This window comes from Chlorocebus sabaeus, chromosome 6 (assembly GCF_047675955.1).
Source record: "Chlorocebus sabaeus isolate Y175 chromosome 6, mChlSab1.0.hap1, whole genome shotgun sequence".
NCBI classification, from domain to species: domain Eukaryota; kingdom Metazoa; phylum Chordata; class Mammalia; order Primates; family Cercopithecidae; genus Chlorocebus; species Chlorocebus sabaeus.
The window spans coordinates 40,654,564-40,668,266 of record NC_132909.1 but is presented as its reverse complement, the minus strand read 5'-3'; the positions used below and the strand labels follow the sequence as shown (position 1 = coordinate 40,668,266).

Genomic DNA, 13,703 nt, shown 5'->3' with positions numbered 1-13,703 from the left:
GTTGCTGGGTCAAATGCTAATTCTGTTTTTAGTTCTCTGAGGAATCACCAAACTGCTTTTCACAATGGTTGAACTAATTTACACTCCCACCACCTTGCCAGGATCTGGTGGTTTTTTTTGTTTGTTTTTTGAGACAGAGTCTCGCTCTGTTGCCCATGCTGGAGTGCAGTGGCACAGTCTCGCAATCTCGGCTCATTTGCAACCTCCACCTCCTGCTTCCTGGGTTCAAGCGATTCTCATGTCTCAGCCTCCTGAATAGTTGGGATTATAGGCATTTGCCACCATGCACGGCTAATATTTTCTATTTTTAGTAGAGATGGGGTTTTACCATGTTGACCAGGCTGGTCTCGAACTCCTGGCCTCAAGTGATCCACCCACCTCAGCCTCCCAAAGTGCTAGGATTACAGGCAAAAGCCACTGCGCCCAGCCCTGCATCTGTACTTTTTTGATGTTTTAATAATAGCCATTCTGGCTTGTGTGAGATGGTATCTCATTGTGTATTTTGTTTGCATTTCTCTAATGATTAATGATGAGTATTTTTTTTTTTTATATGCTTGTTAGCCACCTGTATACTTTCTTTTGAAAGGCATCTGTTCATCATCTTTGCTTCCTTTTTAATAAGGTTGTTTGTTTTTCCTTGTAAATTTGTTTAAGTATTTTATGGATTGCGGATATTAGATGTTTGTCAGCAGCATAGTTTGCAAATACATTATTCTATTCTGTAGGTTGTTTACTCTGTTGATAGTTTCCTTTGATGTGAAGAAGCTCTTTGGTTTAGTTAGGTCTCATTTGTCAATTTTTGCTTTTGTTGCAATTGTTTTTAATATTTTCTTTTTTCTTTTTTTTTGAGACGGAGTTTCACTTGTTGCCCAGGCTGGAGTGCAACGGCATGATCTGAGCTCACTGCAACCTCCGCCTCCTGGGTTCAAGTGGTTCTGCTGTCTAAGCCTCCCAAGAAACTAGGATAACAGGCATGAGCCACCATGCCTGGCTAATTTTGTATTTTTAGTAGAGGCAGGGTTTCACCATGTTGGTCGGACTAGTCTCAAACTCCTAACCTCAGGTAATCCACCTGCCTTAGCCTTCCAAAGTGCCGGGATTATAGGCGTGAGCCACTGTACCTGGCCTGTCCTGTGTCTTTATAATGCTCATGTTTCTCATGCTGAGAATAGTTGTGCACTTTGGGTATTTAAAGATAAATTTTTTTTTAGGGGAATATTTTCTGGTGGACTTGATCAATATCATATCTCATCTGAGTTTTGTTTTTAAAGATGCTTTTAACTTTTTATTTTTTCTCGATAAAATCTTGCTCAGATGGAGAGCTATTTTTTGCTCGAATCCTTTGGGTTTCTGTTCAGAAGCCCTATTAATATCCCATGGTATCTGTGAATGAGCTGGGCTGTCACAGGGAGAACTCAGACCTATCTCTATCCCGACTCATGCTGGAAATCAGCAGTATTTTTTTCATGTCACCATTATAAATAGAAACTGAGGCTGAAACACTGCTCCCATTCTCATTATTGTGAAGATGTGGTTTCACCCAGGAGGCTTGCAGACTCTCCTCCTGCAGCTCAGGCTTCACTGTCTGATGTGACACTGGAGTGCTGCTGTGGCAATTGGGGTTCATGTAAGATACTAGCTGCCAGCTGTGAGCTTTGTGTTGTGGGCTGTGTGTCAATGGCTGATGGTAGGAGTTGAGAGGACACTGGCCATCAGGAGAGGGCAAGCAGGGTGCTCTAACCCAGTGCTAAAGCAGTTAAAGAGTCATGGCTTTAAAATTTTTTGTTTTTTGTTTTTTTTTGAGAAGGACTGTCACTCTGTCACCCAGGCTGGAGTGCAGTGGCGCGATCTCAGCTCACTGCAAACTCCACCTCCCGGGTTCATGCCACTCTTCTGCCTCAGCCTCCCAAGTAGCTGGGCCTACAGGCGCCTCCCACCATGTCTGGCTAATTTTTTGTATTTTTTTTTGTAGAGACAGGGTTTCACCGTGTTAGCTAGGATGGTCTCGATCTCCTGACCTCATGAACTACCCGCCTTGGCCTCCCAAAGTGCTGGGATTACAGGAGCCACTGTGCCCCGCCTGCTTTAAAATATTAATAGACAAAGAGATACCCTATTCAACCATTTCTGTAGGAGAGTGGGAGCCTACCTTCAGCAGGCACCTGGCTTCATATTGCAGAATTACCTCCTGTTATGAAGATGAGAAAAGTTTATTTTGTCATTGAATATAACCAATAAGCATACACCAATGGCCTTGCCAGTTGCCAGGTGAATTTAGGATGAACTACGTATGACATGGTGCTGTAAATTTTTCTACTTGTGGACCAACTATGGTGACTGTCTTTCTGTCTTGGCAGTCTCTTGAGCAGATTGACTATGATGTGTGTCACATTCAGGTTAAATTGTTTAATAAAACAGTTTTCTTTCTGTTCAATCATTTTGTAGTTTCCTGGGGCTGGAGAAAATTTTTCTTTAAATTATATTTTCCACACACTGTCTAAAATTAGCAGACATGATATAAACACATAAGATGCCAACCAAGCTTTTCTCTACAGGAGAATTTTCCTCTCAGGCTTCCAGTCAACTCACAGATTTCTACAAACTTCACAGGAGAGCAATCAACCATTTCACCTCTTTCAGTGACTCTTGTATCTTCAGACCTGAAACTGATTCAGAGACCAGGGTACCCAGAAACCCAGAGTAACATGTGAGTGTTGAGTAGATATGTAGACATGAGAATCTCCACTTTCCCTGTCCTCTTATTGCTAAGATACCCACAAATGTGCAAGTAACACCTGCAGCTCCAAATTCTGAATCTAGGTCTTGATATTTGGGAACCAAAGAAACCTTTCATCTGAGGAATGCAAGTCCTTTTAGTTGTCAAACTCATAGAGACATTAAAATGACAATACAATTTTGTGTTTCTCCCATATTTGAACTATGTTTTTTTTGTTTTGTTTTGGTTTTGGTTTTTTTTTTTGTTTGTTTTTCTTTGAGATGGAGTGTTGCTCTGTCGCCAAGGCTGGAGTGCAGTGATGCAATCTCTGCTTACTGCAACCTCCGCCTCCCGGGTTCAAGGGATTCTCCTGCCTCAGCTTCCCAAGTAGCTGGGATTACAGGCATGTGCCATAACAGGTGGCTAATTTTTGTATTTTTGGTAGAGAAGGGGTTTCACCATGTTGGCCAGGCTGGTGTTGAACTCCTGACCTCAGGTGATCGACCCACCTTGGCCTCCCAAAGTACTGGAAAATTACAGGCATGAGCCACTGCACCTGGCCCTGAACAAAGAGGTTTTTTTTTATCTCTTAAAACTGTTAGCTATTGCCACCAGTAACTATAAATTAATAATGCCACACTGGACACTATAACCCATACTCTAAATTTTAATGATGTATGTCCAATCAATAATCAATGTCATTTCTGTAAATATAATAAAAATTTCTGGTAAACAACTTTATATCAGTCATCTCTCTGTCCCTCTTTTTTTGCCTTTTCAGATCGACTTGTAACTGTTCCTAATCAAAGTGTAGATGACAGGCAACTTGAAGGTTTGCTCCCAAGTTACAATCCTCAAGCTTTGCCCAAATAAACTGTCTACTTATATTCATGTTGCCTTAGCTTTTTTTTCTTTTAGGTAGACATATCTTTCAGTGTGTTAAAGCAACCTCTATAAGGGGATCGTTCCTTTGATTGTACTCTGCGTGCTGTAACACCCAAGAATGAAGAGCCAGGTTGATCCCACCTAGAATCTGCAAATAAGGTCTGGCTTCTTCCTGGAATTTACAAGATAAGGCCAGACTTTGAATTGAGAATGTAGAGAAAACCAACAAGAGACATTTTCTGCATTGTGAGATGTCAACATAGACATCTTAAAGTTCCCCTCTGAGAATGTGACCTTTTCAGCTTCTCAGATCTTGTCCAGTGCTACGTGCTACAGTTATGTGAGGGGCACCAGGTGTAAATAGAATCTGATGGTAGAATATGTGAGTGTGAACAAGCATCTTCAGAGTGAGAGATCAAGGTGATAATGTATCCAGAGCCATAACCACAACTATACCTACCTGTAAAATGTGGGACTGGAGGAGACTATTCCTGTTCTTCCTCTTACCTAAGAGCTAGATAAATCAGGACAGGTGATCCAGGTTCTGGAGCTTCTCCAGGGCAGTTTAATTTTTTATTTAGAAGTAGCCTGAGTCTCTCCTGCCTGGCTTATCACTAGGCCATCAGCCCAGGGTCACTGGGAACTCTCACAATCAGCTGGGGATCTTTGAGACATTTGAGGATGCCCAGAGCAGAATTGTGCCAGGGTAACAAAAGTGGCTAATTCTGCTTCTGTCTCAGAGTAAAAAATTGAGTTATCCTGTGTCTTCTCTACTCACACAAGAGATGACTTTGGTGGGTACCCAGATGAGTGTTTCTCTAGTTTTCTGGTGCTTGGGTGAAAACCAACCAGGATGTCTGGAGACTCAAACAAATCAACTAATTGCTTTTATTTTCCATGGCCATTAGAAAAATAGATGAAGCAGTCATCCAGGAACCATCCAGAAACTTTTAGTCTAAACTAGCAGCTCAATAAAGGGTTGAATTAAGCATCATATGGTTGATTCATTGAACAGATGTGTGCAAAAAACCTTGCGTTGTATTTGGGCCACTTTCTTTATATTGTAGTAACTTATGTCATCACCTGGAGGGATATTTATGAACAGAAGGATGATTATTATATGCATTTCTATTACCTGCTAAGAATACATATTTATCTTATAATAATTACCCTAGAGAACCTTAATTATTTAAATTGCTTATTAATATGCATTATGTAATTGACAGGGCAGTGGCTAAAAAAAAATTATACAAACTCAGAGATTTAAGTTTCTCTTAGGCAAACTTAGGAAAACAGAACTGGAAATACCCCAGTGGCACAGAGAACAGAATTCTACGTAAGGTCCACTCCCTACCCCAGTTCTGTTCAGATTCATTCTATTTGGGGGTCTTATTTAGATCTGGCCCCACTCTGGAGTCTTGCCTTACAGAACTGATTGGAAGAGATGAGAGTTTTGGCTGGTGAATCCTGCTGCCTTTCTAAGGCTGGTGCTCACAATTTTCTGCACCCCAAAGGAGATAAATGGGAAAAGTAAAGTATATATTTTAAGGTCTTAATTTTTAAATTTTCTATTAAATCAGTGCTTGCAGATTCCATTTGGCATCTTGTTTTCATTCCTGCAGATTCAGTAGTTGCTCCACTAGTCACAAAAAAAAGTACATACATATCTATATATATTATATATATAGATATATATAAAAACAGTAAAAGTTTCTGTAAACTACATTAAACTTTTCTCTTTTCAGGTAATTTGTGTACATTTAGCTTTTATTCTATACATTTTCTTTAAAAAACCAAGAACAGAAACAGAAGGTGAAATACATATACTGGGCCCTTCACCTAATGCTGGGAATTATTAAACACTTAGTACGAACTCCCAGTGTGTTATGAGGATTAAATCACATAATGTGTTATTTCTAGCACAGTGCTCTGCAACATACTGTTGAGCACATAGTACCTGCTTAGTAAACATTGCATCAGTACATGTGTATATGTTTTCCAAATGCAGGCTTATTCAGGCACTGCTACCTTTTATTGCCTCTGTAAACTTTAAAGAACCAGCAAAGAATTTGATACTTTAGGGTGGAGATTGGTTGTCTTCATTTGTGCCAGAAGTATGTGTTGTGACAAGAGTGCCAAGTATAAGGGACTCTGTACTGTGCCTGCTTCTCTAACAAATGCTAATGATGAGCCTATGGGGAGCATCATCAGCATTGACAGGGGACTTATTTAAAACACACATTCATGTACCCTTTGAAAACCTGCAGAATCATATTACATAGAGAGGGACTAAAATTACCGAGTGGTTTATAAGCTCATTAAAGCTTGAGAGGCAATGCTTAGCTAAGTGGTTAAAAACCCAGGGTTCTATTAGTTTGGTGCAAAAGTTATTACAGTTTCTGCCATTGTAAGTAATGTGGATTACTTAGATGTGGATACTCAAATTACATTGCCAATTCACGGAAATATCTTTGCTCGTGCCCTTTCCACGGGTTCTTTTTATTGTTGGACACATCTATGTTGTTTTAATTAAGTGCCTCATGTGACTCTAAGGTGTGGCCAGAATCAAGTATGAGGGGTTGAAGATACACTCATGAGAGTTCAGTTTCAGCTGTTTTCTACAGGGTGATCATAGGTCCTGTTCTGTTTGGGTTTGGTGTGGACTGGGCAGTGTGGCCCATATTTTTATTACTGTAGCAGAGATTGTTGGTATCTGTGGCAGGGAAGGGCACCGAAAACAGGAAAGGAGAACTATATGTTTCTATCATCATGGAGCAACTAATTGTTCCTGAGTTTTTCATGTTATAAAGGACAGAAGTGGGTGGACTTTTCAGTGGGTCTTGGTACTTCTGCCCATGGGTGTGGAGGTAGCAGGTAAACAGGTGGTGCTGACACTTTTAAAGGCATATTCTCAAGATGCAGGTGTAATTTGTCCAGAGAATCTCAACTGAAAAGGTGTCCCAGAGAAGGAGGAGATAGGGAAAAAAATATGCCTTTTTTTTTTTTTTTTAAAGCTAAACATGTCTCAGATCAAGAGCTGTCTCTACTCTGCCTTCTGGAATTCCATCCATTTAGTACTTGCAAACCGTTACTTGTGTTTTTCCTCCCTAATGAGTTTGTTTTAACTACTTTTAAAAACTTCATTGATAGTCAAAGGTCTCTGAAAAATATTTCTTTTTAGAACCTTCTCTAAATTCTCAACATCATGGCTTTTTATATGCCATGCAGGTTTCTAATCATAATTTATGATCTGCAGTATTAAAAATGTATCCTTTGTGGCTGTTGAACATGAGGTGGTGGGGATACTCAAGATTTCTATTGGGGAAAAGCTGGAATCCTTAGTACAGATGGAGAGCAGGTAATGTTGAGGCTCCATTTGTGTTCACCATTAGCACTAAGCAGAATGGGATTAAGGACATGCTTATTTAAACAAGATGAGGGCTGGGCACAGTGGCATATGCCTGTAATCCCAGAAGTTTGGGAGGCCGAGCAGGGTGGATCACCTGAGGTTAGAAGTTCAAAACCAGCCTGGCCAACATGGCGAAACCCTGTCTCTCCTAAGAATACAAAAATTAGCCAGGCATGGTGGTGCACGCCTGTAATCCCAGCTACTTGATAGGCTGAGGCAGGAGAATCGCTTGAACCCAGGAGGTGGAGGTTGCACTGAGGTGCAATTATGCCACTGCACTCCAGCCTGGGTGACACAGTGAGACTCTATCTCAAGAAAAAAAGATGAGATTTATTACTCAGAAAGTTCAGAAGATAATTATCAGGAGATAACTACTCTCTAGGGTGCTCAAAAAAGACTCCTAAAAACCACTACTAAAAATTACAGAAAATGGGAAATATCTGTATCTTGAAGTTTGCATAAAACTGATATTTCTGTTTGGTTACATTCAGCCTGTAATTTACTTTTTTTTTTTTTTTTTTTTTTTTTGAGACGGAGTCTCGCTCTGTCGCCCAGGCTGGAGTGCAGTGGCCGGATCTCAGCTCACTGCAAGCTCCGCCTCCCGGGTTTACGCCATTCTCCTGCCTCAGCCTCCCAAGTAGCTGGGACCACAGGCGTCCGCCACCTCGCCCGGCTAGTTTTTTTTTTTTGTATTTTTTTTTTAGTAGAGATGGGGTTTCACCATGTTAGCCAGGATGGTCTCGATCTCCTGACCTCGTGATCCGCCCGTCTCGGCCTCCCAAAGTGCTGGGATTACAGGCTTGAGCCACCGCGCCCGGCCTGTAATTTACTTTTTTTTTTTTGAGATGGATTTTCACTCTTGTTGCCGTGCTGGGAGCCACCACTGCCGACCAGCCTATAATTTACTTTTTGGGAACAGTATTTCATCAGTGATGCTGTGTTCTTCTGTGTGTATCAGCACATCATAAAAATTTGTCGTACTGCTGTTGATGTTTATGATTCACTTGGATAAGTGCGCTCTGACAGTTTTTTTTTTTTACTATTTTTTTTTTTTTTTGGCCCAGCTTGGAATGCAGTGGTGCGATCTTGGCTCACTGCAACCTCCGCCTCCTAGGTTCAAGCGATTCTCCTGCCTCAGCCTTCTAAGTTGCTGGGACTACAGGCACCCACCACCATGCCAGGCTAATTTTTGTAAAGGTCTTTTTTTTTTTTTTGAGTCTCTTCATTATTAAGTGTCTTTATGCAGCTGGTGTGTATAAACTATCAAATTTAATCTGTCAGCTGCTCTTCTTTCTTAGGGTTTTTTGCATATATCTGTCCTTGGAAAATAAAGACTTTCATCTTCTTTTGTAATCCAGAAAAACTGGGAAAAACACAGGTTCTTCAACATACTGAATGTTTGATAAAATATTCTTCTTAGGCCAAAATCATTGGCATTACTGGTGAGCTTGTTAGAAATTCAGAAGCTCAGACTTTATTCCAGATGTTCTAGAAAAAATAATCTCCATTACAAGATCTCCAGTCTATTGTACACATTAAAATTTGATAGGTACCTTCTAACTCAGCATGTCTTTTTTATCTCAAAAATACGCAGAACTCATTGTCTAGGGTGTTAACATCACACTCAAAAACATACAGGCTTAATTTTTTACTTTAATGCTTTTATACTTTTTTATAATTTTATACTTTATTATCCAGAATACATGCCTTAATTTTATACTTTATTTATTTTTATACTTTTTTTATACATGCTTTTGTTTTATACTTTATTATCCAGAAAAGTATCATATATACACTGATGTTGTGGATCTTATTCCACTCTTTTTTCAGAGTTAGAGAATACATAAGAGAGTATTTCTGTGTTGAAAATCATTTTCAACAAGGCGTGGTGGCTCACGCCTGTAATCCCAGCACTTTGGGAGGCCGCGGTGCATGGATCACCTGAGGTCAGGAGTTCGAGACCAGCCTGACCAATATGGTGAAACCCCGTCTCTACTAAAATTACAAAAATTAGCTGGGCGTGGTGGCGGGCATCTGTAATCCCAGCTACTTGTGAGGCTGAGGCAAGAGAATCGCCTGAACCCAGGAGGCAGAGGTTGCAGTGAGCTGAAATTGCACCATTGCACTCCAGCCTGGGCAACAAGTGCAAGACTCTGTCTTAAAAAAGAAAAAAAAAATTTATCGGATGATTTAGTCATTCCTATAAGTCAGAACCTGTTCTCTTTACTCTCATTTCACCTTTAGTCAAATTAAAAATTCTGCCCTTGGCCACCTGATGTGTGTATGTGTGTTTTTCAGGGACCATTGACATTCATGGATGTGGTAATAAAATTTTCTCCAGAAGAGTGGCAATTCCTGCACACTGCACAGCAGAATTTATATAGGGATGTGATGTTAGAGAACTACAGAAACCTGGTCTTCCTGGGTGAGAATAACTTCAATACACAATTCTAAGATACTCTACATTTTTCTTTTTTGTTGTTTTTGTAGAATGTTTTTTGGTAATTGATGCTTTGCATAAATGAGTTTCACATCAGTGTTTTGAAGAAAATCTTGGGAATTTGTCAGTGTAGAAAAGGATTTCTTTAAGATAAACATCTTGAAGTTCACCTTGATCTGAACTTTACACATTCCTGAGCAGACCTGTATTTTTTATTCTACATTAGTGACAATTTCAAAATTTAGTGACATAAAATATTGTTGCCCACATCTTAACATGTAATTGTCGACACCAGCTTTTGATTCATTGGTACTGAGTAAACTATTATTTATTTATTTATTTATTTATTCATTTATTTATTTATTTATTTATGAGAGGGAGTGTTGCTGTTGCCCAGGCTGGAGTACAATGGCGCGATTTTGGCTCACTTGAACCTCCCGGGTTCAAGAGATTCTTCAGCCTCAGCTTTCTGAGTCACTGGGACTACAGACGTGTGCCACCAAGCCCAGCTAAGTTTTGTATTTTTAATAAAGAAGAGGTTTCACCGTGTTGGCCAGGCTGGTCTCGAACTTCTGACCTCAAGTGATCCACCCTCCTCCGCCTCCCAAAGTGCTGGGATTACAGGCATGAGTCACCGTGCCCAGCCCATTTTCTAAATATTTAGAAGTTACTGTTATAAATTAGTGTTTTGGGGTTAATATACTAGAATATTCCATTACGTTCTCTTTACTGAGCACATTATTTGAAGAATATGAGCAACATTCATGTTACTTATTTTTAATAAAACAGGTATTGGTGTCCCTAAGCCAGATTTGATCACCTGTCTGGAGCAAGGAAAAGAGCCCTGGAATATGAAAAGACACAAGATGGTAGCCAAACCCCCAGGTAGGTGAGAGTGAACACAATGGACAACACAGATGAGAGGTCCAAAGGTTAAGGAGAAAACCAGTCCTTAAAATAGATTTTGGGAAGCTGTGTTCCAAAGAAAATAGTTTCAAGAAAATCTATATTTTCATATTTTCAGGGGAACCATAAATATCTGCATAATTTTATAAAACTCTGTGTTAGGCCGGGCAAATGTCTCACGCCAGTAGATCCAGCACTTTGGGAGGCCAAGGCGGGTGGATCACCTGAGGTCAGGAGTTCGAGACCAGCCTGGCCAACATGGTGAAACTCGTTCTTTACTAAAAATGTAAAAATTTCCTGGTCGTGGTGGTGCACGCCTGCTATTCGGTGTAATCCCTGCTATTCGGGAGACTGAGGCAGGAGAATTGCTTGAATTAAGGAAGCAGAGGTTTCAGTGAGCCGGTGTCATGCCATTGCCCTTCAGCTTGTGTGAGAAGAGAGAAAGTCCGTCTCAAAGTTTAAAAAAAAAAACAATAAAAAAACCTATGTTAAACTATTTTTTAATTTCTCTTGTTTTACCATGTTTAAAATATGTGAGAGTAGTGATTTCTGTTCCATTTGTTTTTTCATTTTTCTGCATAATTCATCCTGTTTTTATTAGTATAGTCTTGAAATACAGTTTGGGATTATTAACTGTGACATCCTCCCGGTTCTTTTTTGTCAAGATTGCTTTGGCTATTCAAAGTTTGTTGAAGTTTCATGTAAATTTTAGGATTGTATTTTACATTACTATATAAAATATACCACTGGAGTTGTTTTTTTTTGTTTTTTTTTTTTTGAGATGGAGTTTTGCTCTTGTTGCCCAGGCTGGAGTGCAGTGGCACGATCTGGGCTTACTGCTACCTCCGCCTCCTGGGTTCAAGCGATTCTCCTGCCTCCGCCTCCCAAGTAGCTGGGATTACAGGCATGTGCCACCATGCCTAGCTAATTTTTAGAGACAGGGTTTCACCATGTAGGCCAGGCTAGTCTTGAACTGCTGACATCAGGCGATTTGCCCACCTTGGCCTCCCAAAGTGCTGGGATTACAGGTGTGAGCCACTGTGCTTGTTGTTGTTGTTTTTTTTTTAATTGAGATGGAGTCTTGCATTTGTCGCCCAAGCTGGAGTGCAATGGTGCGATCTCGGCTCATTGCAACCTCTGCCTCCTGGGTTCAAGTGATTCTCCTGTCTCAGCTTCCCCACAGCTGGGATTATAGGGAAGAGCCACCACACCCAGCTACTTTTTGTAGTTTTAGAGACAGGGTTTCATTATGTTGGTCAGGCTGGTTTCGAACTCCTGATCTCAGGTGAATCACCTGCCTAGACCTCCCAAAGTACTGGGATTACAGGTGCGAGCCACCACTTCGGGCCAATCACATGTGATTTGCAAATAGTTTTACCAGTTTTCAAATATTTTACCAATTTCCTTTGAAGAGAGACCTTGTCACTCTTTTGAATTTTTCTTTTTTTTTTTTTTTTTTTGATGTGCAGAAATATTAAAGTATGGTGTGGTTAAATTTCTATTTTCTTTTTTCTGTTGTTCATGCATTTAATGTCATATCTAAGAAAATGGTGCCAAGACCAATTTCATGTCTTTCCCCTGTATTTTTTTTTTTTTTTTTTTTTTTTTGAGGCAGAGTCTCACGCTGTTGCCCAGGCTGGAGTGCAGTGGCCGGATCTCAGCTCACTGCAAGCTCCGCCTCCCGGGTTTGCGCCATTCTCCTGCCGCAGCTTCCCAAGTAGCTGGGACTATAGGCGCCCGCCACCTCGCCCGGCTAGTTTTTTGTATTTTTTAGTAGAGACGGGATTTGACTGTGTTAGCCAGGATGGTCTCGATCTCCTGACCTCGTGATCCGCCTGTCTCAGCCTCTCAAAGTGCTGGGATTACAGGCTTGAGCCACCGCGCCTGGCCTCCCCTATATTTTTTATAAGAGAATTGTTATTTTTTATTTCTAAGTACCATATAAATATATATATATACACACACACACCCCTATATATATATACACACACATATATAAAATTTTCCTTTTTTTTTTTTTTTTTTTTTTTTTTTTTTTACAAGATGTAATCTTGTTCTGTTGCCCAGGTTGGAGTGCAGTGCCATCATCTTGGCTCACTCCAACATCCACCTCCTGGGTTCAAGTGATTCTCCTGCCTCTCAGCCTCTCGAATAGCTGGAATTACAGGCACCTGTGACCATGCTCTGCTAATTTTTGTATTTTTAGTAGATAGGGGTTTCAACATATTCTCCAGCCTGGTCTCAAACTCCTGACCTCAGGTAGTCTGCCCACCTTGGCCTCCCAAAGTGTTGGGGTTACAGGTGTGAGCCACTGTGCGTGGCCCTAAAATACTTTTTGTATATAGTTCAAAGAAACAATGCAGCTTTATCAGTGTAGGTATCCAGTTTTCAAAATTATTATTTGAAGAGATTATTTTTTCTCCATTGTGTGCTCATGGTAACTTTGTGGAAGATCATTTGATCATATACAGAAGGTTTTATTTCTGAGCTCTTTATTCTTTTGTTTTTTTTCTTCTGTTTATCTTTGTGTTAGTATCACATTGTTTTTGGGATTGTAGCTTTTAATATGTTTTAAAATCAGGAAGTATAATACTTATTTTTCAGGGTGTTTGGCTAGTTATAGTTTACAATCAAATTTAAAATTTTTGAACAACATACTTGTCTAAAAAATCTGTGCTATTAGGATTTTATAAAGGTTATATTAAATTTGTTCACCCTTGTAGGTTGTATTGACATGTTAACAAAATAAAATTTTTTGACCCTTCAGCAAGTATATATTGAAGAGTGTGTTTTATATTTGTTTATTTTTCTAATCTCTTTTTAGAGACAGGGTCTTACTATGTTGTGCAGGCTAGTTTCAACCTCCTGGGCTCAAGCAGTTCTCTTGCCTTGGCCTCCAAAATTGTTAATATTACAGGCGTGAGCCACCATGCCTGTCCCGTGTGTTTTATTTTATGTATTTTTGGATTTGCCTGTTTTTCCTAGTTTCATTCAGTTTTGGTCAGAATACACATAGTGTATGATTTTGGTCTTAAGTTTATTTGTTGTTGTTGTTTTGAGACAGAATCTCACTCTGTCACCCTGACTTTTCTTTATAAGTTATCCACTTTCAGGTATTCCTCTATGTGCAAAATAATTAATAGAATCTATAATGTTGTCTATGCTTCCTATTTTCTTATCGATCTTTCATCTGAATTTTTAATTTATTATTTAAAATGGGATTATGGTGTCTAAAATCATTGCGTTGCTATGTATTTTCTGTTTCACTTTGCCAATATTTGCTTTATATATTTTGGATATATGTCTCATGTATTATAATATATGATATTTATATATATATATCATAA

General features: G+C 39.6%; 1 protein-coding gene across 3 annotated transcripts in view; it reads left to right on the top strand.

Annotated features, from left to right (window-relative positions):
* Positions 1–13,703, top strand: part of LOC103234288 (uncharacterized) — a 104,688-nt gene that overhangs the window by 79,003 nt on the left and 11,982 nt on the right. Inside the window, exons 1-2 of one of the 3 annotated variants that reach the window (XM_073016713.1) lie at positions 9,324–9,435; positions 10,240–10,335. The exons of the other annotated variants lie outside the window; for them this stretch is intronic. Of the exons in view, the coding sequence (XP_072872814.1) occupies positions 9,324–9,435; positions 10,240–10,335 (208 nt within the window). Of the gene's footprint in view, positions 1–9,323; positions 9,436–10,239; positions 10,336–13,703 lie in introns of those variants that run through there. 3 annotated transcript variants of the gene reach the window in all.